Genomic DNA, 27,989 nt, shown 5'->3' on the forward strand with positions numbered 1-27,989 from the left:
ATGAATATCATTAATCTTCACCTGAATTTGGGAATTAACCTTGGAACTTGACTAAGAATGATGATATTTTTTCTACATGGAAATGATTGCAGATTTCACAAAAACTCACTTATTAACCAGCTCTAGACATAATTCTTTCTTGAGTTGGAGCCTCCTTATGTGAAATACAAATCTTCTGAGTCTTCCTTTCCCCCTGGTACTCTTATTTCTTCCTGTGTGTCCCCAAATAAAACTCAATTTACCACTCAACCTAACCATCCAAACTTTCCCACATGATTCCTGTAACTCATGATCTCACATCAGCAAAATATCTATAATCCTTAAATTCTCCTCTGAGTGGTTCCTTTAACTTATTTTCTAATCAAAACCTAGCACTGTTTTCTTTTGTTTTGTTTTTGTTTTGTTTTGTTTTTATGGAGTCTCACTCTGTTACCCAGGCTGGAGTGCAGTGGTGTGATCTTGGCTCACTGCAACCTCCACCTTCTGGGTTCAAGTGCTTCTCCTGCCTCAGCCTCCAAAGTAGCTGGGATTACAGGAGCCCGCCACTATGCCTGGCTAATTTTTGTATTTTTAGTAGAGACGGGGTTTCACCATGCTGGCCAGGCTGGTCTCGAACTCCTGACTTCAAAGGTTTGCCCACCTCGCCCTCCTAAAGTGCTGGGATCACAGGCATGAGCCACCGCGCCCGGCCAAAACCTGGCTATCTTCTGAGAGTACTGCTTTCCTACCCACTCTTTCTAATGGGAGCCAGTGTATATCTACTTCCCCCACATACGTTATATTATTAGAGGCAAGCAGCTTCTCTGTTTTCTCTTTATTGCCATTCTCAATCCCTTAAAACCCCAAGCACTTTAAAGGATATCTGCAGATTATACCATTTGCTGTCTCTTTATGTGGCAGTAATCCACTGTTTTGCCGGTAATGCCACCTTTACACTGACCATCATCCCCTCGTGACCTTACTTCCCATTTTACTGAGCTTAGCTTCTATGGCCCATCCCTACAAACACTCTCCTCATACACCTGCCTTTTGTTCTCTCTCTCTCCTTCCTCTGTATTTGCCTGGCAATACTAGTCCTGGTTAAACCTAACCCTCTTCCCTCTCTCCCCTGCCCCTGAGCAACTAAATGTGGATAGAGAAAACCACACAGCCAAACTGGCTACTACTCAGCTCCACTAAATTTCTGTGGTCAATGCACCTTTCTACCCTCCAAGGTAACTATTTCATTCCTCAGTCTTTTCAAATGCCTCGTTCTTCAAAGTCACCATCCTCACTCTCAGTTGATGGCCTTACTTTTTAATTCAATAGAAGCACTCAGAAGATAAACTCTTCATTTTACTACCTTCAATCTATTCACTTATTTCCATTGCAACTTATATATTCTGTCTTCCCCCTATTATTGTTTCTGCCCCAATCCTAAAGTCTATTCCTCATTCCTTCTTGCCTGCTCAGGACTTTCCAGTGTGACTGAACTTTAAAAACAACCAAACAAACCTTCCTTCAAGGCTGCATCCTCCAGTTATAACCTTCTTTCTATTGCAAAAGTCCTAAGAAGCAGTGCCTCTCCTCTTACCTCCACTTTCTTACATCTTAGTCTTTCCTGAGTAGTCTGCACTCAGGCTTTCATCCCCTCCGGGTCACTGAAGCAATGCCTGTCGAGGCCACAAGCAACCTTCACGCTGCCAAATCCCATAGTCACCTCTCAGCTGCTCACCTCCCTTCCTTTGAAACACTATTTGCTTTCAAAATACCACACCTTTCCCCCTATTTCTGAGCATTCTTTTCCTTTGTCGGTTTTGCTTCTTCTATTCCAGGGCTCACTCTGAGGACCCATTGTCTTTCATTTTCATACACTCTCCATAAATGGTTTCACTCAACCCTATGGTTTTAAATAACCCTGGACTAATGACTCCAAAAGTTGCACCCATAGCCGCATTTAGCCAGTGGCCTACCAGACACTTCCTGTTTGAGATCCTATAGGTCTCTTAAGGTTAATTCCAAAACAGAGCTCGTAACTTCTCTTCCCAACTCCCTAGCTACTCCTCCTTGGTGTTCCCCACCTCAGCAAATTGCAAACCTTCCATTCAATTATTCAGGCTAAAAACCTAGCAGTTATCCCGAATGACTCACTTTTTCTCATACCAATGTTCAAGCCCGCAGGAAATTTTATTTGGCTATGCCTGCACAACAGATTTAAAACTCAACCATTTCTCACCACCTCCACCTTCATTCAAGCCACCACAGCTCTTACCTTGATGATTGCAGTGGTCTCCTGACAGTTCCCCTCTTCCACAGCGGCCCCCTATAGTCTACTCTTTACACAGCAGCCAGCGTGATAGATTAGACTGTTTTTTACTTGCTCAGCACTCTCCAGTGACTTGCTATTGTCCTTATAACAAACTATACAATCCTGCATCAGCCCACAAGGCACACTATGTTCTGGCCGTTGACCCCTTACTGACCTCTGTCTAGTCACCCCAGCATTCTTGCTGTTTTTGAACTTACTGCCAGCCCAGAGACTTAATTCTTTCCCGCCCCTTTGCCTGAGAGGCTCATTCTGTAGATATTTGCATGACTTGCAAAAGACGTCTGTGAGCAGGTGACTCTCCTACTTAAGCTGGCCTCCCTTTATCATTCCTGGCTTCACTTTTTAATAGCATGCATCACTACTTGATATTATACGTTTGTTTATTCATTTATAAGGATACGGACTATGTCTATCTTGCATACCAAAGTATTTCTAGAGTCTAGAACACACAAAACACACAGTAGGTGCTAGGTGCTTGATATACATTTGTATATATCAAGGTAATAATTGTATTGGGTGGACATTTCTGTGTGAGTATATGCACACACACTCACACACCCCTATCTGTTCAGTCCTGTAGTGAAGTTGGGTACCCATCTCTCAATGTTATATGTATAGTTACACATATATAAATAAAGGCAGACTTAGAGTTAAGGCTTCAAGTTCTCTAGATGATTATCATCTCAGGTGCTACACAGAGAATGTAATATATTATTTTGCTTCCATTTCTTGTCTTATATATAAAATAAGATTCATTTTAATACTTTGGAGGCATTACCATGCTTCTCAGGCTCAACAGAGGGGATAAGCTAGTTAAGCAGCTCGGAGGACTCATGTTTCCCATTTCAGCACCTACACCTGTGTATATGTCACAGCAACTGTGCTTCCCCCAAATACACACACAGAACTTACATGGTATGTGTAGAACAAAACTAACTTTCCCAATCAGGCTCTTTTCGTAGTGGCTGTATTATTGAACAGAGAGAATCCCCCTGATAGAGAGGCCGTGCACATGTGAGTGGAACTGATAATTTACAGACAATAACTTACTGTGTTTAAAGCATTAAAACACCAATAACACCCCAGATATTTTTATCCTAACACTGTAATAAAAGCCAGTTTGGTAAATATAGTTGCTTTGATTCTTGTGGTTGATTTAGTTTTATCCTAACTCATTGCAAAAACAGAAAAAGGAAAGAGAAGGAAAGAGGAAAAACACTTGAGGCGGCACATTTATTTTTCCATTGACTCGCCGCCTGTCCTGTGGTAGGCATTCCCTCTACTTAATTCATCTATTTGTTAAACCTGAGAACAGAGACGCCTTATAAAATACTACTACATGTGCAAATCAGCAAAAGAATCTCAGTTTTAAATGTCTCAAATACATTTTTACAGGCAAACACAGTACAAATTTTGTCAGCCGTTATGATCCTCGATTTAACAGCTGGATTCAACTTCCACCCATGCAAGAAAGGTAAGTGTTTATTTCTTGCACCTGAAGTGTTTGTGACGACTTTACAGGGGGCATGGGTGCTAGGTGATTTTTCATGAGAAGGAATGCTAAACAGAGTCAATGAAAGACGTATGAGGCAAAATACAAAACTTGGCCTAGCCAATTTACATGACCTTCCTTGTTAATTCAATAGAGAAAAATGAGTCAATTATTTGTCCTAATGTAGGAAGAAAAAAAAATGTATGACTTGTCTTTCTTGATTATATTGACTGGTATTTTGCAAACAGAGCTAAAATTTCTCTGGCTGTATCACTCTTTTTGGTGATAATATATTTAAACCCTAAAATTGAAATATAAAACACTATACTTGCAATGATGTGCATTTTGGTACAGACATTTCAATACTCAATATTAAATTATTTAATATTAAATTCAATATTCAATATTAAAATTCAATATTTAAATATTAGACGTTTAGATAATTAGATATGAAATATTGAAATTTAACATTTCAATAGTAAATTTTGTCTTGTTTGCATTTACTTCCCCAAATGTCTTTGAATCCATACATTCAAGAACAAGTCATTCGTTAGGTTTAAAAAAAAATTAGTCTTCCAACGTGTCATCTCATTTTTTGCATACCAAGTAGTTAGTTATCTCAGCCAAGTCTCCTGGCTACCAAAGGACAAGATGGCTACTATATTTACACATAGTTTGTCTCTCCTAGCTGTTCCTCAGGCATGACACCATGTCTTTATCTGCATATGCAAATTCACAGCCTAGATTTTGAACACTTGGTTCTTTTCAAATAATATCTAGACATCCTCTTGAGCAAATTCTCCAGTGTGATAGACAGTAAGCTGCATCCTATTGCCTCTTCAGCATGCACTTTGGGAGGCCAAGGCGGGTGGATCATGAAGTCAGGAGTTCATGACCAACCTGGCCAACACGGTGAAACCCCGTCTCTACTAAAAAATACCAAAAAAAAAAAAAAAAAAAAATAGGCAGGCGCGATGGCAGGCGCCTGTAATCCCAGCTACTTGGGAGACTGAGGCAGGAGAATCGCTTAAACTCGGAGGGCGGAGGTTGCAGTGAGCCTAGATCGCGCCACTACACTCCAGCCCGGGCAACAGAGTGAGACTCCATCTCAAAAAAAAAGGAATCATCAGCATTCTTTCTCTTTTCTATTTCTTACATGATCTCTCACCTGAATATCTCTCTTTTTATAACACTCAAGTAGATTACCCTGAGATTAAATTGGATTCTTAATCCTAAATTCCAAGCTAAAAGAAATTTTCATACAATACCATTTATTGAAAAATGTACTTATTGCAGCAAGACAGCATGAATCCATGCTCTAATGAAACTCAAGACCCCTAACTTTCTACTCTATATACAGGTAAATATATTAAAACTCTCTTAGAAGACTAAAGGCTATACAGTGAAAATGATGAGGCATGCATGATACATTAAGGACCACAGACACTTTTAGGAATGTCTAGTTCATAGGTACCTGAGGAAATAATTCTAAGTCAATTAATAGTTTGACCAACTTAATGAATCTGAAGCTTCCTGGTGTCTTTCTGCAGTGCACCCTGTTTCTCTCTTTTGGAGGTTATTTCCTGGTTGCTGTTATTACAGCTGCATCACTTTGCCCTTTAATCAAAACTATTCCAAAAAGTTTTACTTAAAACACAACTATCAATACATGTTTGAAATGTCATCATCTCATCACCACGGACCCCTTTGCTGGGGGCTGTACACCATGATAATTAACCTTCATGCCTTCGGCTTGGGAGGCATAACTCACGTTGTGGTCAATTATCCCACTGTAGAGCCCCTAAGGATGGGAAGTATTGCTGCAAAACCTAATTAGTAATTTTTTTGAAAATGTGTATTGTTTACTTGATAGTCTGTAATGACTTCCTCTGAGGCACTATGGCCTATCATGGCAGGGTCCTACTTAGACAATTTTTAGCAGCTCATTGACCTGATAAAAAGACCTGCCACGGTCTGTCGGCGCCCGGCAGCCACCATTGACAGGATGGACTGTTCAACGTTTCTTTCTAAGTCATTATGGTATATCATGTCACGTCCCTAGTAAAAGAAGTTTTTTTTTAGATTTAGAACAATCAACTCGATAGACCAAATAAAGAGCTCCTTACAGCACTGAGTGGGAAAAGGCAGATCTCACAAATGCCCCATCAATCTTGCAGCTCCATCTCTCCTATGGGCTGGTTGACCCAGGCAACAATCCATAACTTAAAATGAAATTTTTCTGTCGTTGCCAAGTTTCCATTCAAAATAGCAAGTACAATCAGTTACTAGTGTAGATTAATTGGTGGTTTTAAAAAAAAGAGGAAAAAGAATCTAGAAATATATGAGACACTCTTCAGATCAGAAAAGTTGCTTAAAACATTTAATTTTACATTGTGTAGATCATGAATGAAACCGGAAGTTCCCGCCTACCCCCTTCCCTTATGCTGCTACCAAACTGCTGAAAAATTATTATGCTGAGAAATCACCAAACCAATTGAGAATAATGAAAACACATTGTAAGCCACCTCCGGGGTAACCTACCCTTACAGAGCTGTGCTTGCTATTTTGAATGGAAGCTTGGTAACGATAGAAAAATTTCATTTTAAGTTATGGATTGTTGCCTGGGTCAACCAGCCCACAGGAGAGATGGAGCTGTAAGATTGACGGGGCATTTGTGAGAACTGCCTTTTCCCACTCAGTGCTGACAGATTGAGTCCCAGGATACCCTACCTAGCCAACCCTTCCAAAAGAATAGAGAAAAAGTGCAGAACACCTTCCCAGTTTAGCAGGGAAATGGGCCCATGGCCTTCAGACTCACTCAACCATGAGTCGGCTCATGAATTGCATACCTGCTGGCTATGAATTTACTGTCAGAAATGAATAGATGAAAATATAAATTTAAATGTAGTGCCAATGAATTGTTTTGCTCTCAGATTTAGAATTTAATTCTTCAGTAAGGAGAGGAAAAATTAAAAACTTGGATCAGTAGAAATGTTTTGATAACTTAATTTTTTTTTCAGTAAAACTTGACGTTTGAAGTATTATTCTTATGGAGATCTTACCCCCTAGCTAATCTAAAAAAAATAGAAGAAAAAGCAGTTTGGGAAGCGTTAAGAACAAAGCCTCTATTTCACAGAGTAAATAAAAGACAAGAATTTCATATGTCAAAAAAATGCGTCAATGTTTAAATATTTTGTTTCTAGTAATATTTTGTGTTACAAGAAACGATGGGAGACAATATTCTTTTTAACATATCCATTGTTTTTAATCCAATGACAAAAGTCAAAACTTCAAGCTGGGTAAGGATATAGTAATCCAATCTCATGCTTTAGGATATAAACTGACAACTCTAAGGGCCAGAAAGAACTTGTAAAGATCTGTAAAATAAGCCAGGTTTAAAGTATATTTGTATGCATTATTATTAATCTTTTTAAAACTTATCTCACAAATACTGAATATTGCTTCTGGCAGTGGGGGCAGGGGAGGCTGAAGGAGGGAGAGATGAACAATTTGAAATAGAAACAGTGTAATCCCACTAAAAAATCTTTAACAATCTTGAACTTACTTTCCTCTCAAAATAAAATAGCCTAAACCTTGTATGTTCTTCATGTGGCGAAGAGGGGCAGGGAGCATTGTCAAGAGAGACCTGATATGGTAAGATTTTAGCCTAGAGCAAATGTTCACAGTTGCTGGCAGACCATTAACAATCAGGTTTCTAAAATGCATTTCAGGAACTCTCACTTTGGGCACGCAAGGGAATAAGTCAAAGATTCAGAATCTTTACTGTTGGAATTTCTACCTAAAAATGCACTTTTCCTCAGGAAGTGAAACCTGCTGATTTTTTCCCATTTAGATCCTAACAGTGACACTGTGTGGATAAAGCTAGGAGTACACACGGAGTGTCACATGAAGAACGCCTTGGCTAGAAAATAGAGCAGGTTCTGACAGGCTGACCAGGTGTCACGGTGAGGAAGGAACCAGATCATAAAAAGTGAAAAAACTGAATTTTAGACAAGAAAATGAGTTCACCAAAGGGAGATCTTCCTCTTATTCTCCAAAATCTAAACTCAGTTAAATAGAAGGTTTTCATACTAATTGGCATCTTTTCTTCTAAACTAATGCTGCACAGAACTCACCATGACCAGCTTACAACCCATATAGTCCCAATTCTTTAAAGATGGCCCATTAGTGAAAAAGAAAATGTACTGCTTCAGAGGCCCCTAGACCTACTATAGAATCACATGGAAGAAGTATACCGAACTACCCTAGTGTCAATGGTGGAAAAAAAAATATGTGTTACTTTAGGACGGATTTTTGTAGACATGTGTCAGTCTTTTCAATGAAACACTTAAACTTGAAAAGGTAAACGTACTAGTAGAATAACTTTGACCTATCATATTCAGTGAGAAAGTAACTGAAGTCTGGTTGAGGAAATAGAAGGAATCAGTAGTTTATCTGTATGCACTTAATTTTGCAACTGCTTTGAAATCTTATTTTATATTTAGATGAGTTTTTAGTCCCTCATACCAGAAAAATCTCAATTTTTTTAAGATCAGAAATCCCTCTGATGATCACATTTAAAAGCTGCCTCTGGCCAGGTGCGGTGGCTCACGCCTGTAATCCCAGCACTGTGGGAGGCCAAGGCGGGCTGATCACAAGGTCAGGAGATTGAGACCATCCTGGCTAACACGGTGAAACTCCATCTCTACTAAAAATACAAAAAAATTAGCCGGGCGCAGTGGTGGGCGCCTGTAGTTCCAGCTACTCGGGAGGCTGAGGCAGGAGAATGGCGTGAACCCGGGAGGCGGAGCTTGCAGTGAGCCGAGATCATGCCACTGCACTCCAGCCTGGGCTACAAAGCTAGACTCTGTCTCAAAAAAAAAAAAAGCTTCCTCCAAAAAATGCACATGTGCAAAAACATCTATCTACAGCATTTTATTACAATTTCAGAGCCTCACGAACCCCACAGAAGACATGGACCCACTTAAGTCTTTACTTCATGAAATCTGACTCATCTTCTCTTTATTTTATTCCTACTTTTCTTCCTACCACTGTTTTCATTATTGTTGTTCTTCATCATCTTTCTGAATTATCCAAGGCACATATTTCCTTCAAATATATCAAGAAAATCTAGAAAAAAACCAAACATAGCTAAAATACTGCTCTAAAATTATCAATGATGTCTATTAGGATAATTTCAGGACTATTAAAAAATGAATACATTACCATCCATAACAAATATCATGCCTGTATGGTAACAAATCATCTAAACGAATATTAAAGAATTTAGTTGTCACTTAAACATTATTCGGAAACGTTTACATGCAAACATCTTGATGGTCAATTTTTAAAAACCTTTTATCTGGGTAATATTAACTGACAGTTCCTGAACATGAACAAAATGCTGGACACTATGACAAGCACTTATATGTATTTGCCAATAGCCCTGTGAGAAAGAGACCATTATCGTCCCCAAGTTCCAGATGAGAACCTGAGGCTGAGAGGGGTTGGGTGACATGTCAAAGGCCACACACCTAATACATCATCTAGCCAGGCAGTCATACTCAAGAAGCCAAATCGTTAATCACCATGCTACACACTACCTCCTAAATGTTTTGGTACTTCCTAAACACAACCTGGAAAATCTCGAAGCAACATGTTTACTTGATAAAAACCTGTAGCACTCCTTGTCTTGCAATCGACATTGCACAAGAATCTTGGCATCTATCTTAATAGAGATCATTAATTCATTAAATATAAACTACATTATCTGAGGGACACGGCACTTAACAGTTTATACTTATTCAATATTGGATCACATGTTTTCCTTGTGAAGTATATTATTCCAGTAGTATCAATGAAAAAAAGAAGCAAACAGTCAAAAGCTTGCTTAAAGTTTCAAACTAGTCATCCTAACTCCAAATTTTTGACTGCTATTTGAACGTTATTCTCCCTGAGCTCCCATATTTTATTACTTGCCAAGTTTTACATTTTCTAACTTTAAAATATCTTTTGCATCACCCCTTTCCATTTCTTCTACTACAGCTCTAATTCAGGTCCTCAGTATCTTCAAATCTCACTCCTAAATGATGGCATATCTTAGGATTGTTCTGTCTACAGTCCTTCCAACACAGCTTGTATCTTTTGCTTTGATGGCATAATGGGATAATATAGTCAATAGCCTCTCTTAAAAAGGGACTTAAAATATCTTACAGCCTTTTAAGAATCAATACAAAAAGCTACTTAGATGAAATTCCTGTAACTGGTTATATAAGTGCAAAATTTGAACGTTATATGAAGTTCACAAAAGTTATTCTATTTGTAGTAGTACTAAGGGTAAAAAAAAAAAGTGATAATTGAAGAAAAATTTTGATGATGTAGTTCTCTTATAAATTGGGAACAATGACCCTTGAAGGACCATAAAGAAAGTGAATGTCAAGATAATTTATTATTGTTACATTATCTACTTCATTTTTCACTTTGTCTTACAGAGCTACGATATCCTCACAAGGTACCGAATATCCCAAATATTAATGAACACTTAACAGTGTATAAAAAGCAAGATAAAAAGGGCTGAAACAAAGAGTTGGTGAATTTCTCCTCTACTATTACTTTAATATCAAGAATATTAACCAGAAAGGGCAATACATATGATTACTGTAGAAGGTCTCAGACTTACAAGGTATATGTGTAATTTTTAAAGATTTGCAACCCTTTCTGAAGCAGAATGCACCCCTTTTCCTGACTACCTGGGTTGGTGCTTACCTTATTTCAAAAGGTAACATTTCACAGCTCCTCTTGTGATTTACCATGGGTTGTTTTCATTGTAGAAGAGCCAGTTTCTACGCATGTCGGTTGGACAAACATTTATACGTTATTGGCGGAAGGAATGAAACCGGCTACTTGTCCAGCGTGGAGTGCTATAACCTAGAAACAAATGAATGGCGCTATGTGTCCTCTTTGCCACAGCCTCTGGCGGCTCATGCGGGAGCAGTGCACAATGGGAAAATATACATTTCAGGCAAGTAATTCCTCCACTTTTTGTTACAAAGTTCAGTTCCAAAGGACTCTCTTGACTTGTATGTCTGTGTTTATTTCACAGGGGGTGTACACAATGGAGAATATGTCCCATGGCTATATTGCTATGACCCAGTAATGGATGTCTGGGCTCGAAAACAAGATATGAACACAAAACGCGCAATTCACACTTTGGCTGTAATGAATGATCGCTTGTATGCAATTGGAGGAAATCATTTGAAAGGTCTTTTTTTGTTGTTTTGTTTTTTTAGTCACAATAACATTTGCATCTCATATTTCTTGCTAAGGGGGTTTCTCCTTAGATAATGATAGTTAATCAAGTAAAAAACATGTTGATCTAATAAAATCTACTCTGTGTAAATTGGCAGTACCCTTGAGCAAGCATTTATTTTGGCTTTTCTGCAGATAGGATTATTTTTTAGTTACCATACACATAAAAGAAATGAATAATGATGTCTACAGAAAATAAGAAACAGGAGCATTAATAACTGAAGAGCACAAACAATTTGTTGTAACAATGAATTCACTGAAATAAATTATTTCTTATCACCAAAGTGGTAGTAATAAATTTTTTCCAGAAAATTTTTTTTTGCAGTAATCATAAAGAACTTTAGTCATAAGTGCACAAAGCTAACATGTGATTTTTTAAAAGGTAATATTTATCAGATTTTTGTGTCTAAATTTAGAATTTTTAAAGAATTGAATAGCAAACCACTTATGATTATCAAATTCTGTTGCTTTTTTCAATAAAAATCTTAAGGCATAGCATTTTCAGAGATATGTTTTGGCACCTTTCCTGCCCCAGATATGTATGTGACTGCAACTTCTTGTAGTTTATGTGTACATATATAACATTATGTGCAAGCATGTAACACTGAATGTGACAGGAAAATAGGGAGACCGATGATATCGAGAACATTATTGAACTTCTTTGGGCCTCCGTTTCCTCATCTGAAGATGAAGAAACTGCTCTATGATCTCTAAAATCTCCTTCAGCTCTGTTAGTCTATGATCCCTGAAATTGAGCTAAATGGGAAACAGGCTATCTAAGTATGGTAGATAACACATATATGTGCATTTATTTTTTAATAGTATATACATCTTTTTAGATGGTTTAGACCTAGATGTTTTTTCTATTTTCCTAATACATGTTTACCTGTAAATGTAATAAAGTGTGAACAGGTGTAATTTTTACGTAGATACTTCCAAGTTCATGTTCATTCAGTCAAGTTCATGTTCAGAAATGCCAACAGCCTAGTGCATGTCTGCTGCTCAGCTTAAGTGCTCTCTCCAGTGGGAAAAGATTTTATTTACTACTGTGACTCTTCCCTTTTTATTCTTTATCTCTTTCAATGGTGCCCTTTCATTTCAAGTCACACACCATTCCTTTATGTCGACATGTTTTATATTAACTTTGTATCCTTTTATGTTAAAATGTGATTTCTTTTCATTTCTTCTGCACAAGATATTGTCTATATGCTCTAGGATCTTCTCACATTTAAGGTTGGGTTTGGACAGAAAGACTTAGGTAATGACAATCTAAATGAGAAATAGTGCACACACATCAAAACTGGGTTAGCTCAAGGAGGCATCGTGGTGAGGAGTGGATATAGACATTGCATCTAAGCCTGGGTTTGATTCTAGTTATGCACTTTCTAGCTGTGTGGTCTCACTCAAGACGCTTAACCTCATGTCTGTAAAGGAGAGATAATTAATCTTGTCTTTGTGGTTTCTATGAGGATTACAGTCCCCATGTATAACACTGGTACAGAGAAGGCATATATATCTTCAAATGATGCCTCTAAGGTCAGAACTTGGAATTTGCCCAAGTGCCCATTCTAAGTGTATATGTTTCAAAAATCATCATCAATAATCTTAATGGTAAAGGAAAGGAATATACTCTGGAGTTGCAGTGAGCACATTGTTCTGTTGTTTCACCATCTATGTGATTTATTTTCTGTAGGAAGTTAGTAACCAAAATAACCTGTCTACCTCTTCAAGAACAAAAATTTCTCTACTTTCTGATTCATCTTCTCAATTATTTTAAAGAATCCAGTATGTTGGTTACTTTAAAATACACACTGTGATTGTCAGCTAGCAAATATCCATAGCCTGCATTTAACTACAGGAAAAAATAAAATAAATAAAAACATTAAGGGTTTGATCTGCTTGGTGAGTATGAAGCTCCCACTAGGTATTTCTCACCCTTTAAATTAAAGGCAGGGCTCCCGTAGAGTCCAGGAACTTAAGTTGTTCTCAGTGACCTAGGTACTGCCCCAGACACTGGGAACCCTATCAGAAGCGGTAGGAGAAGCTCTTCAGTGAAAGGTACTCAGCCTCCTACTCTAAACCTTGATTCTTGGTAAATATTAGAAACCATTTACATCATCGGAGTTGTTTATAAACATAGTCAAATTGTGAAAAAGGTAAAAGATGCTGAACAACATATTTTTAATTTATCAAAACATTCTGAGAGAGTTAAATATTCATTTGAGAAAAAGCAATACAATTTAGTATGCAAGAGTCTGAGTTCTGAAGCCTCTCCCGGATTCAAATCTCAACCTGTCTACTTACTGACTTGTGACTTAACTCAAGTAATTGACTTTCTCTGTCCCCAAGTTCCCTTATCTATAAAATGAAAGTAAGGACAGGGACTATCTCATAGAATGATGGAAGGGATTAAATGAGTTCATTTAAATAAAGTCTTTAGAAAAGAAAACTAGCATATTGTAAGTGCCCTGTAAAATGCTTGCTTAAACTATTATTTTAAACCTTTTTAAATAAGGTTTTAATAAACCATTTTAATAAGATCTATCCACATATAATCAACCTTTACTAATGACATCTGCTCAGGTATTCTTGCTTTGAAGTAATCTAAAACAACTAGAGTTTCTTTGGGGTTTTTTAGGTCTTCCTGACATTTCTCCCAATCTCAGTGAATTTATGCTTTTGTATCTTCAAAACCATAATTATCTATTTTGGCTTGAGACCTGTTTTTAAAAGAAGGCCTAGCACTGAATTGGGACCCTGAGCATTTATTATTTTGTTGTTCCACTTTGTTCTGTCACTTAGGTTTCTCCCACCTTGATGTAATGCTTGTGGAGTGCTATGACCCGAAAGGTGACCAGTGGAATATACTCCAAACTCCCATTTTGGAGGGTCGAAGCGGCCCTGGCTGTGCAGTGCTTGATGACAGCATTTACCTTGTGGGAGGCTACAGCTGGAGTATGGTATGTGTCCACATTTACTGCATGTTCCTTTATTTTGTTTGTGCTTACTTTTTCTGTATCCTTCCAAATGTGTTATCTTCCACACATGTACCTTTTAAAAGTATCATACTTACACGCAAGCAGTCAGTTGCTTTAGGTAGTAAAACAGGATCAGCCTGGTGGCTGCTGAACTGGCTTGCTGGCTGATCAACAGCATGATAAGGTGCGGCAGGTCTCTTTCTCTCCTATCTCTATGATCTTGTGATTCTGGCTTCCCAACTAAAAGTCAAACTGAGGTGATTTTACAAATGGTCTGCAGTTCATTAAGAGAGTCTGAAAGGTTTCTGACTAGTAAGGCATGAAAAATGGAAATTCATTCTCCAATATTCATGAAGTCTATTTAGGATATATGATTTGCCATTGATTTTTCCCCTTATTTTCCCTCTTTATCATGAAATTTTCTAAACATACACAAAAATCGAGATTAGAATGGGCCCTCATTAACCCATCATTCAGCTTCAACATCCATCAACATTTTGCCACACTTCATTTATCCCCTCTTTTAAAATCTTTAGCTCAGGCAATATGAAGTAGATCCCAGATGTCATATCATTTCACCCTAAATGCTTCAGTATTTACCTTTTAAAAATTGTTAACTTGCGTAAATACATTCTCCAAAAAATTAACAATAATTCATTTATAACCATTTTATATTCAGATATTTGCCAATGACTTAAAAAAAAGATGTATTTTTCAAATTGATATATCCAAATCAGGATCCAACAAATCTTTCTTATATTTCATCATTATTTCTCTTATATCTCTTGCAATCTAGAACATTACCCAGCCTCTTTTTGTTTCATGCCATTGACTTTTTGACAAAAGAGGGTCAGTTATACAGAATACCCTACATTCTGAAATTGGTTAATGACTTCCTTGTGGAGTCATTTGAAATAGTCCTCCGTCTGCATATTTTCTAGAGACTGGAAGTTAGAGATAAGGGCATAATTAAATTCAGCTTTTTTCTTTTTCCTTTTTTTATTTCCTTTGCTAACGTCTTTCTTCTTTTTTAGCAAGAATACCTGAGAAGGTGGCTTTGTAGTTCAAATTACAGTACATCAGGAGACACATCGGGTCTAGCAGATTACATATTCACTTTTAAAATGATGAACATTTGTATATCTTCCTAATTACCTGTGTTCGTTTTATAAGATTAATTTGGTGGTTTTAATAATATTATTTAGTTTTATTTCTTTTGCCTCTAACAAGATTGTGACATAATGTTTTGGGGAGCTTTAAAACATTATTAGTTATATGTAGGCAAATATGTATTGACATATATAACTAGATATTCATATATGCACTTGTTTGCTTGTACAAATTGTTAGCTGCAAGAATATATACATTTGGAAGTAGACATTGGGGCATTTTCAGAAAAATAATTATTAGGTTGGTTGGCTTTTCTGTTTGTTTCCTATGATAAACACAAAGCTGCCTTGGTTTCGGGAGGGAAATGTTACACAAGCACTAGCCTCTAAAGTTGACAAAGAAAACAAGATTAAGGACATTTTATTTCTCATGTGACCTCTTGAAAATAAATAAATCAATATATGAGAAAGTTGACAAACTTTCATGTCCAGTTTACTTTAAACTGGTTTTCAATCCTAGCTCTCATTCTTCACAGTAGCAGAATAAAAATGGAAAAGTGAGACAACAATCTGAAATATCATTGTCTTAACTATTTGAATGTTTAAAGTAAATTTGTTCTTTTTTTTTAAACTTAAACCAGCTGGATAACTTCTATTTTTAGTATATTATTTTTATTTATTTATTTATCTATCTATTTATTTATTTAAGCCAGGATCTTACTCTGTTGCCTAGGCTGGAGTACAGTGGCATGATCAGAGCTCACTGTAACCACAATCCTCCTGTCCTAGCCTCCCAAGCAGCTGGGACTACAGATGTGTACTATCAGGCCCAATTTGTTTTTATCTTTTTTGGTGTGTATGTAGAGATGAGGTCTTGCTATGTTGCCCAGACTGGTCTCAAATCCCTGGGCTCAAGTGATCCTCTTGCCCTCCCTACCAAAGCTCTGTAATTACAGGCATGAGCCATTGGGCCCAGCCAATTTAGGATTTGTTGAGCATCCAGGATCCTCTAGGTATTTATTTGACTTTTATTGTTAGTCACACACACAAAATTTTGTTTTTAATTTTATCAATCTTCACTTTTACCTTGGAATAGAACAGTTTAAAATCCATTGCTTTCATTTGGAATTATTTAGCAAGAATGGAGAACAGATATTTTCTTTTCAATATATTAATAAATGTGATCAGTAACATTGCCGCTGCACTTCTCTGACTTCCTTCTCTAAATTCTCCCTCCTCTGTCATTACAGGGGGCCTACAAGTCATCTACAATATGCTATTGTCCAGAGAAAGGAACCTGGACAGAACTCGAAGGTGATGTAGCAGAACCGTTGGCAGGCCCTGCCTGTGTGACAGTTATTCTGCCCTCTTGTGTGCCATACAATAAATAACACCAGGAAACTCTGGAATGAACGGTATCACATTCTAGGAAGCAATGGCACGCGACATCACTATTATAATAGGAACAACGCATTCTAATGGTACAACTGCCAAAACCCACCCCTGGTTTCTGATGATTTATAAGTAACTACAAAAGGAAGACACCTGTTCTCGAACATATACTGTGTCTGTAACCCAGATCGTACCAAACTTCCTGTGGTGACAGACTCTTCCATTTCAGACTGGTTTTAACTTATCCCAGCTTTACAAAAACTCTTCATGTGAATCTTAACTTTCAAAAGGAGAAAGATAAGATACAGAAGACTGGCCCCAGAGAGACCTGAGATCAGTATTGTGCATTGTAGTCTACCTGCATGGGATCTATGTTGACATTTCGGGGATATTGTGTTCAAGAATGATTCCAAATTTGAGCCAGCAAAATATACTGCATTACAGAAATTGCCACTTGATTCTGTATTCTTAACCTTTGGCTACTTCACAGACTCCATTGGCAACACTGTTATTGAAAATCATATAAGATTAAAGAGAGGCATTTTCGTTTCTATACAACTTCATTTCATACACCTTCTGCCCTTATAGCACCTCATGGGATCAGAAAAGAGAAACATGTTGGCTCTTGTAATAAATGCTTTCTACCCTAGGTTCTAAGCTAGACAATGTCATCATTTCTGTATCCTCAATTTTATCTGAAAGATTAAAACAAAACACATTATGTCACTATTCAGTTCATGGAGGTTGTGCTTTTTCCTAACATGTTATTTACTTCAAAAGACAGGATTGACAAATTCAGTCACGTACTATTTTAGAGATTCTGTTATATGATATGTCTGACCCAAATTTAATCCATAATAAAAAAAAAATGAGAGATTGTTTTCAGGAATTCAGGGATGAAAAGAAAGAATAATTTCTGTTAAGTACAATTCCAGTTGTCTTTCTGTTTCTAAAACACAGAACTTACAAGAGCCACAGGAGCCAATTATAGCACCTGACAAAATACTTCTCCTCTTCCTCACCTTTGGGTGGCTCTAGACACTTGACTTACGATCGTTATTCCCCCAATTTATCATATTTTGTTTGTTATCACCAGAGATGCTTGAACTCAGTTAAGCGAGCAATTGCTAGTTGTCTTGAGGAGCATGAGGAATTCAGGAGCAGAAGGTCAGGATAGCATGAGATAGTCTCAGTGTGGCCAACCAAAAGGACAAAACTGACAGGAATGCACATTCGATTTTCACGCCCTTCAGAGCTTGAACAACAACTTTAGGAGTAAATAAAAGCCTAAAATATTTTTTAACCATCCAGAGATGGCGCTGAATCCTTCAACAAATGTGTCATTCAAAACAATAATTAGGGAAATCCCACAGATGAAAAATGCCTTGGTGATAAGCTTTCATGGCAGAGCACGTCAAGATAAATGGGTATACTGGAATCCAATGCCGTTTCTACAGTAAAGTGCAATCTTCATTGTTTTTGTATTTATTTGTATGTTCAGATCCAAAGGATCCGTTGTAAAAATATATATATAAATATATGTATATCCAGTGCAATCAACTTTCATTTCTTTTTCCTTGAAAACATATGAGTATATAGAAAGAAAAGTTACAGTACTCTGTGGGAAAATCTCAGCTGACATCATGAATAGAACGAGGTCTGTTTCAGAACCTTTTGTTGTCAACTGTCACTGTTTCTTCCAAAAGTCACAGTTTATACAAGAACATTTGCTTTCCTTAGACTTGTTCTGAATTTTATTTTTTATTTCTTGCCAAAATAAATAAAAGCATTTATGAGAACTATAAGTAAAGCTTTCTGTATTTCAGAAAGACATAAGTTACTAGAAAGTGAAAAGTGAATAAATAAGTCACAGAGAATGTAAATTTTGTACAGTATTAGAATGTGTAAATGAAGCTTGCTTGGAAGGGGAAAACTTTAAATAAAAACTTTATGTACTAATTCAACTGTTTCTCATATCCTACTTACATAGCATATGTATAAATCTCTACATTAAACTGTTTGAAGGTTTGTGATATGTAAATGCCTAAATATTTTCGTTCTGAAGCTATGATTTACAAGTGTATTTGGCTGTCTCACAAAATGTAAATGTATACAGTATGGACAGTGCTAAAATTATGGAATACTTCTGGAAAAGGTTGTCAGTTAAAAATCATATGGAATCTGATGTTTTCACTACAAGGGTGTTACAATAAGACATAACTTACCTGAGATCAAATAACTAAATATTTACACACATTATTAGAAGTACCATATGTGTTAACAAATACTTTTTAAAGGATAATGAATCACACATTTTATTAAATCAATGATCAAATACATAGTATTTAATTTTATTCTCTTTTAAAGATCTGATGAAGTGGTTGTACAGGGCAATTAAAGGGGCTATGGGAGACATAGGGGGAGCTAAGGCTTGTAGGTGAGGGTAGTAACTGGGCAACCTTCCAGGCAAAGAGCTATGTAAGATCAGGAGCTAGGCTCGGAAGCCTGTAAGCTGGGGGGAATTTACTTTAATGCTTCCCAGACAAATCTATCATTAGTGATGATTAAACTCAGAATTAAAGGATCTTTTGATCCTCCCTAGTATTCCACGAGAAAGAGTAATGGAGTTTCTTTCTCCTTCCATTGGATCTTCTCCTCCACATACTAGAGTAGCACACTGAAAGAAGACCCGTCTCCTGAGCCAATGGCTGGTTGCTGAAGTGCTTCTCCAAATCCCCTGAAATACCCAAGGCTCCGGTGCTGACTAAATATCATGAGATGTTAAGAAGACATGCTTATCTTTTCCCTAATCTCAAGAAACCACCTACTTGGTGTCCCTCGCTAGATGGTACTTTCATGTTTTATATTTAGTTAGTTAATACTTGAAGGAATTTTGGGTAAAGTGGAAATATACTGAGGGGGCAAAAAAAGATATTTTTTCTAAGAATACGTCTTCAAACTGGCTAAAACTACAGACCAGATTTTTTAAATTAATTAAGCTGTGTCTGTGAGCTTGAAATTAGTGTCTGCATTTGTTCTATCCTAGTCAGTCAGACTCATATTTTCCCAGCTCTTTGACACTTATATCACTTAACAAACTATATCATTATCAACATGGTAAGTATCAAGTATTCACTGAATATATCCCAAAGGGCATCATTATAAATGCCAGATTTCTGATTAAACTTAATTCTTCAGGTCAAAAGAGTTTTAAAAAACAAATAAATAAGCTAAAATAGGATTAGTAAAGCACACCGAAGCCAACTAATACACACTGTTGAGAACCTTGATAGACTGAGTTCTCACAGAAAGGACTGATCATGACTGATCATGCCTGACTTTCTAGAAGCACCTAACCTTGAGGATATGAAAACTTCGGTGGGAAATATTATGCCAATAAGAAGAAGCAGAAGGGTCTATGGAGGAATAAAATATTCAAATGCATAGTATATTTGCTTTGTGTAGCTGTAGCTATATAGTGCTGCTCTGAATTGTAGAATAAATATACACGAAATATAGGGTGGGGTGTCTTTATGGAGGTTATCTTAGTCCATTTTGTGCTGGTAGAACAGAATACCTGAAAGTGGGTAACTTATAATGAGCATAATTTACTGGTTCACAATTCTGAAGGCTGAAACGTCCAATACCAAGTTTCTGCCATCTGTCCAGGGCCTTCTTACTGTGTCATCCCATGGTGGAAACCAAGAAAGTGAGAGACCCAAGAGAGGCCCAATGTGCCCTTTTATAACAGCACCAATTCCACCCACGGAGGTGAGACCCTGTGACCTAAACACCTCTGAAAGACCTCACCTCTTAACATTGTTACAATGGCAATTAAATTTGAATATGAGTTTTGGAGGGGACAAACATTCAGGCCATAGCAAAGGTATTCTATATTTGTTGACTCCATAGGCTTGGTGCAATAACAAAAAGTGCATTTCTAGATATGCATAGTAAAAATGTGCTTCAAGAACCCAACACAAAGTTTAGAATAAGAAAAATTTTCTGTAACTTGAAGCTTGAGTGGCCTATTCTATTCTGCTCATTCTATTCTATTCTAGGTTGTTGCTTAACTTATATTAAGGACCCAGTAAATGTTAATTCTCAACATTAACAGCAGTAGTATTATTTTAGTGTATTTTAGTTCACTAATGATGCTAAAGACAGGACAATGAAGTAAATTAATGTATGGAACTGTCTATTCCTCAAGCACAGAAGAATTATATCACTTCAGATAGAGTAATAAAGTGATCCTTGATTGTAATCTCCCTTTCCCTTCTTTACTTATTAAGCTGACTCTTATTCTGTGGCCTTCCAAATCCTTTACATACAACACAATGATCTGTAGGGGTAAGCCGGGGAAAGGTGAACATCTGGTTGCAGGGAGATAGCAGGCTCTTTGCTTCCAATCACGTTGCTTAAATCTGGAACATTTGACCCATCAGTCGCCTCAGGTGCACATGTTCACCATAATACCAGTCCCACAAAACCTGCCACCAGCACCCAAGCATACCATTGAAACCTGAGAATCACCCCACCTCATCTGCCACCACTGACATCTGTGCACTCTTCTTGGAGGCCGGAGAACAGGCCCACCCAGCCTGCTACCACCACCACCACCACCCAAACATGTCACCAGGGGCCTGGAGACTGCCTCACCCAGCCATAGCAGCCACCACTGACACCAGCTCATGCCATCTGAAAGCCTGAGGTTATCTTACTACTGATACTGCCATCATGTATGCCATACCCACTGCCCAGCAACCTGAGGCCTGCCCAGCCACCCAGCCCATTGCTGTCACTGCCATCGTGTAGCCTGGAGGCCCAAGAATTAGTGGGTCTTTCTAGACCCACTAATACCAGTGCCCATGTATGCCACCAGGGGGACCCAAGGACAGGTATACTTAGCTCACCACTGCCACTACAGGGGCCCAAGGACTGGCCCACCTGGCCTCCCCATCCTAAGCAACATCTCACCACAACCTCCACTAACAACTTCAGCCTAAGTCACTGAGGAAATCACAGACACCATTGACACTACTTACAGCCAAAGAAATCATAAACATAAACATACTGCACATACCCAGAATCAAAACTAAAGTACCCTACCCAACTAATACCATACATACATCTACAGGAAAAAGTCTTTGTTTATGAAAGGCAATCCAAAACCTGGAAGAAACAACTGTTATACCAGATGTGCAAATATCAACATAAAGACACAAGAAACATTAAAAAAAAAAAAAAAAGGAAATACGACACCTCCAAAGGAACACAATTCTCCAGAAATAGATTCCAATGAAAAATAAATGTATGAAATGCCTGAAAAAGAATTCAAAATAACGATATTAAACTAGCTCAGTGAGATACAAAAGAACACAGATAAACAATATAAAGAAATCAGAAAAACAATTCAGGATATGAATGAGAAATTCACCAAAGAGGTACATGTCATAAAAAATTAACCAAATAGAAATTCTAAAGCTGAAGAATTCAATGTATTGAAATAAAATATACAGCTGAGAGCTTCAACAATAGGCTAGATCAAACAGAAGAAAGAATTTCAGAACTTGAAGACAGGTCTTTTGAAATAACCCAAGTAGACCAAAAAAAGAAAAAGCAATTAAAAAAAAAAGAATGAAAGAGGCCTATGTTACATATCAGACATCATAAAGTGACCAAATGTTCAAATTTTGGGTGTTCCAGAAAGTAAAGAGAGTGGCAAAGGCATAGATAATCTATCTAAAGAAATAATAGACTTCTTTTAAATTTATTTTTTAAATTGTTTAAAAATCTATTTAGAAACAGATTTTTATAAATATAAATCTTTATCTTTATCTTTATATATAATATTTATGAATATATAAAATATTTATAATATATAATTATAAATCTATACAAATTTATATAAATATCTTTACAAAAATATTAATACATGTCTATAAAAGTTTATATTGATAAAAATAGATTTTTATAAATAAAATTCATAAAGAAATAATAGATTTCTTTTTTTTTTCCAAGGCAGAGTCTTGCTGTGTTGCCCAGGCTGGAGTGCAATTGCCCAATCTCAGTTCACTGTAACCTCTGCCTCCTAAGTTCAAGTGATTCTCATGCTTCAGCCTCCTGGGTAGCTGGGATTACAGGCATGTGCCACTACACCCAGCTAATTTTTGTATTTTTAGTAGGGATGGGGTTTCACCATATTGGTCAGGCTGGTCTCGAACTTTTGTCCTCAAGTGATATCCCTGCCTTGGCCTCCAAAAGTGCTGAGATTACAGGCATGAACAACCATGCCTGGTTGAGAAAAAATAGATTTCTTTAAAATTTATTTTAAAGACTTCCTGAACAAAAGATTTAGATAAAAGAAGCTCAAAAATCCCCAGGTACCCAAAAATCCCCAAAAAGGTCTTCTCCAAGGCAGATTATAGTCAAACTGTCAAAAGTCAAAGAGAAAGAGAGAATTCTAAAAACAGCAAGAGAAAAGCATCCTAGCCCCATATAAGAGAACTCCCATCAGACTAATAGTGGGTTTCTCAGGAGAAATCTTACAGACCAGGAGAGAAAGGGATGATATATTCAACGTGCTGAAAGAAAAAACTGCCAACTAAGAGTACTATACCTAGCAAAGTTATCCTTTAAAAAAAATGAAGAAATAATCTTCCCCAGACAAGCAAAAACTGAGGGAATTCATTACCACTAGACTGGAGCTATAAGAAATGCTTAAGGGAGTGCTATATCTAGAAGCATAAGGATGATATCTACCATCATGAAATCTGGAACATTAAGAACTGACTGAACTAAATTAAGAAAAAGAAATAAAAAGAAGGGGATTCAGTTAATAATTCAAAGTTGTTATATTAATAGTATCTTCTACAACAACATAAAATGTCTATTAACTTAATGCTTATTATGAATCAGGTCCTAGGCTGAACATTTTTTACATTTTCCCACTTGCTACTTTGAACAACTTTCTAAGATAAGCATTATTGAAGGTAAGGACACTTAAGCTCAGAAAAGGTAAACTAAATAGTTAATAGATAATGTTAAACAGCTGAGAGTGGAGCTATAATTAGTACCAAGGCTTTATTCTAACGCCATTTTCTAGCCATCATACTTGGCTGCCTACAAAAAAAAAACTTAAATCAATTATTTTAAGTCATGTGAATTTCCGGGTGGCTGCCTTTTTCACACATAAATAGGATGTGCTAGAGAAAAAAGTGATCAATTATGATGCATTATGACAAATGCAATATATTTTTGGTGTGAGTGAACAACTAGGAGGCACAATACGGACAGGAGAAGAAACTTGCTCTGTGATTTTGGAGGGTCATTTAGTTTTTCCAACTTTAGTTTTTGTTATCTGTATATGGGGTGATAATCTCTTCTCCAAAACATTATTATGAAGACCACATGTAAAGTATATGAAAATACTGTACACCTTGTAATATACACATATTAGCTCTTAGAATGCAATGACCGTGTCCAACTTTTAGCCTAGCATGCAAGCAATCTAAAATCTGGTCTCTACCTCACTTTCAAGTCACTTTTTTTTTTTTTTTTTTTTTTTACTACTTTGTTCATTGAGCAATGTGGATCTTTGCTGTTCCACAAATATAGCAATGCTTTTTTCATCTTTCCCCTTTTGCTTGTGCATTTTCTTCACAAAGAATGCCATTTCATGCTCAACAATAATCTATTAAATGCCTATCCTTCGATGTCTGTTTCAAACTCTCCTGCCTTGAGTAAGCCTTCATGATCACAATAGTCTTACATGAATATTTTTTATCTGACTTCCTCTGGCTTGATCTATTTCACACTTTGTTAGATATTATATGTCTTACTCTCTTACTAGTTTTAGAGTTCCTTGAAAGTAGAAATAATATCTATTACGTCTTTGAGTCCACCATAAAGCCATTAAATATTTGTTGAATAAAAGTATTGTTTTAAAAATTATTAATATAATAAAATTACAAAATGTTTAGGAAGTATAGGGGGAGAAGAAAATTATCTTTAGTCCACCATCTAACACTACTTTTATCTTCTGGGGTCTGAACTCTTCCCAGTTTTTGGTTTGCACTTTTTGCATCCTGTGTAATTGAATTCTATGCAATTGAGTAGTACAACAACATAGTTCCCTGGTTTCATGTGATGAGGTGGTCTTTATAGTAATTATTTTCTTTTTTTAAGGCATAATGCCTTGCTTTGTGGTCCAGGCTGGAGTGTAGTGGTGCGATCATAGCTGCTACCTCAAATTCCTGGGCTCAAACCAGGGATCCTCCCACCTCAGTCTTCTGAGGAGCTGGGACTGCAGGCACGAGTTGCCAAGCCCGACTAATTTTTTTTTTTTAAATTTTGTGTAGAGACAGGGTCTCACCATCTTGCTCAGGATGGTATTGAACTCCTGGGCTCAGTCTATGGCCATATCACCCTGAAAGTGCCCGATCTTGTCTGAACTCCTGGGCTCAAGTGATCCTCCTGCCTCAGCCTCCCAAAGTGCTGGGATTATAGGAATGAACCACTACACCCAGACTAATATGCTGAATGAATATTTAAACATTGGCAAATTTTGATTTACGTCCTGGTGTCACAGATAGTCCTCAAACAGCATTCTTATGTCTGTTTTTTTTTTCTGATTTCCTTTCACCAGTTTCACTCTACAGTTCATGTTCTACCCAACTACTAATATAATTTCACCATAACACTTTGAAATCTCTAAGTTTTGGCTCTCCAGAGACATTGTTTATTTGGTTCATCTCTGATCCTGTTTTTCATTTAACATTTCTGATGAGAAACACTGCAGCTCCTTCCGCCTGCAGGCTCTTCCAGAATAGCTGTGGTGAATTGTACTTTTTAAATGAATAGACTTAGACCACCAAGCTTCCACACCAGGCCAGATGGCATTCATACACTTTGCCAGGAAGTTCTTTACTTGTCTTACAAGTTTTTCTTAAAAGCAATTGAGACTATTAAAGCCAGCTGGGATGGAAAGACATATTAAGTTTATTCATTTCTCTTCCAACACAATTGGTTATATCAATCCAACTTACAGGAAAGAAAGAAAAAAAGAAAAGAAAAGGAACTTTAAAGCCAAAGTCCCTTGAGGCTACATAAGCTACATGAGGCTATATGACGTCCCGTGAGAGGATATAATCCAGGTCTCTGGCAGGACCACCCGTAGAATGGTCATCATCTCCTCTACGCCCTTAGAATATTTACTAGCTGCATTATTCACATAGCTTCTGTCACATATTTTCTAATATTGATGTTGTTTTATTTGTAATATTTATGCCTTGTTTTAACTATGCCTCTTGGTGTAGAAGGGGCAACGTCTGAATGTTGTGTTTCCCCACAGTGTTTGGCTCACAGCAGTGCTCAGTTGCTCAAATGGTGGTTGATTTTAGAGGTATTAGAATTCCTGGAGTAGCAGAGTCATTTCTGACTAAGAAATTTTATGTGCATAATCTTGAAAATGTAAGTTGTACATGGATATTCTAGACCCTAACTGCTACTGAGAGGTGACAACGTGCTAGCAGCCCTCGCTCTCGGCACCTCCTCGGCCTCGGCGTCCACTATGGTGGTGCTTGAGGAGCCCTTCAGCTTGCCACTGCACTGTGGGAGCCCCTCTCTGGTCTGGCCGAGGCCGGAGCCAGCTCCCTCTGCTTCCTGGGAGGTGTGGAGGGAGAGGCGCCTGCGGGACCGGGGAGGCACACAGCGCTCGTGGGCCAGCGCCAGTTCTGGGTGGGCACGGGCTCTGCAGGCGCGCACTGGGAGCAGACGTCAGGCACCCCCTGCCCCAGGCAGTGAGGGGCTTGGCACCCTGACCAGCAGCTGCCGAGGATGCACCAGGTCCCCCAGCACTGCCGGCCTGCCCATGCTGTGCTCGAATTTTCACTGGGCCTCAGCCCCCTCCCCATGGGGCAGGGCTCGGGACCTGCAGCCCACCATGGCCCAGCTGCAGAGCTCCCAGGAGGCCCCAGCCTCCCTAACGGGTGCCACCCCCTGTTCCTTGGTGCCCAGTCCCATCAACTGCCCAAGGGCGGAGGAGTGTGGGTGCGCAGTGCAGGCCTGATGGGCAGCTCTGAACGAGGTCCCAGCAGCATCCACTAGAGGAAGCCAGCTGGGCTCCTGAGTCAGGTGGGGACTTGGAGAACTTTTATGTCTAGCTGGAGGATTGTATATGCATCAATCAGCACTCTGTGTCTGGCTCAGGGTTTGTGGATGCACCAATCAGCACTCTGTATCTAGCTAATCTGGTGGGGACTTGGAGAACATTTATGTCTGGCTGGAGGATTGTAAATGCACCAATCAGCATTTTTTGTCTAGCTCAAGGATTGTAAACACACCAATCAGCACCCTGTGTCTAGCTCAAGGTTTGTAAACACACCAATGGGTGCTCTGTGTCTAGCTAATCTAGTGGGGACTTGGAGAACTTTTGTGTCTAGCTAAAGGATTGTAAATGCACCAATCAGCACTCTGTGTCTAGCTCAGGGATTGTAAATGCACCAGTCAGCACTCTGTCAAAATGGACCAATCAGCTCTTTGTAAAATGGACCAATCAGCTCTCTCTAAAATAGACCAATCAGCTCTCTGTAAAATGGACCAATCAGCAGGATGTGGGTGGGGTCAGATAAAGGAATAAAAGGAAGCTGCCTGAGGCAGCAGTAGGAACGCGCTGTAGCCATCTTAGGCACTGTGGAAGTTTTGTTCTTGCACTCTGGAATAAATCTTGCTGTTGCTCACTCTGGGTTCACACTGTCTTTATGAGCTGTAACACTCACTGCGAAGGTCTGCAGCTTTATTTCTAAAGCCAGCGAGACCACGAACCCACCGGGAAGGAAGAAACTCCAAACACGTCCAAACATCAGAAGGAACAAACTCCCGACACACCATCTTTAAGAACTGTAACACGCACCACGAGGGTCTGCGGCTTTATTCTTCAAGTCAGTGAGACCAAGAACCCACCAATTTTGGACACACTACCAATATAATAAGCCCTATGATAGCTTTTGATACAAGGATCTGCAAGTATGTGAAGACTAGTTGCCTTTGTCATATTAACCATGTTTCTCTTATTTAGTGGCGGTGAAAAACCAGAATTTTAACCCTACTATTATGAAAATCTTTTTTCCAAAAAGCAAATGGATGGTTCTGGTGTGATTCTTGCCTCCAGCTCAGGAAACATTCACAAATATTGCTTCCTAGGTGGTCTCTTCGCAAACAATGAGGATTAGTATGTAGTGACTCACTTGGTATCCCCAAAATGTAACCCCAGTATTATAGTCAGTCTTTTATTTATTGATTCCTTCCAGTGTGGATGAAGCTCTTAATATACCTAAGTAACCATAATATAAAGTATATGTGCAATAAAATCATATAAATAAGGTGTTGCAGGAGTTCCAAAA

General features: G+C 38.0%; 1 protein-coding gene across 2 annotated transcripts in view; it reads left to right on the forward strand.

Annotated features, from left to right (window-relative positions):
- KLHL14 (kelch like family member 14) overlaps positions 1 to 18,551 on the forward strand; it is a 99,729-nt gene extending 81,178 nt beyond the window's left edge. Inside the window, exons 4-8 of one of the 2 annotated variants that reach the window (XR_012427209.1) lie at positions 3,704 to 3,782; positions 10,292 to 10,821; positions 10,903 to 11,061; positions 13,911 to 14,068; positions 16,446 to 18,551. Coding sequence is in view for 1 of the 2 variants with exons in the window: in XM_015440062.4 (XP_015295548.1) it covers positions 3,704 to 3,782; positions 10,631 to 10,821; positions 10,903 to 11,061; positions 13,911 to 14,068; positions 16,446 to 16,586 (728 nt within the window). In the remaining variant the exon portion in view is untranslated. The remainder of the gene's footprint in view (positions 1 to 3,703; positions 3,783 to 10,291; positions 10,822 to 10,902; positions 11,062 to 13,910; positions 14,069 to 16,445) is intronic. The other variant, XM_015440062.4, reaches the window with a different exon arrangement.
- The last annotated feature ends 9,438 nt before the right edge of the window (positions 18,552 to 27,989 follow it).

This window comes from Macaca fascicularis, chromosome 18 (genome assembly GCF_037993035.2).
Source record: "Macaca fascicularis isolate 582-1 chromosome 18, T2T-MFA8v1.1".
Classification (NCBI taxonomy): Eukaryota; Metazoa; Chordata; class Mammalia; order Primates; family Cercopithecidae; genus Macaca; species Macaca fascicularis.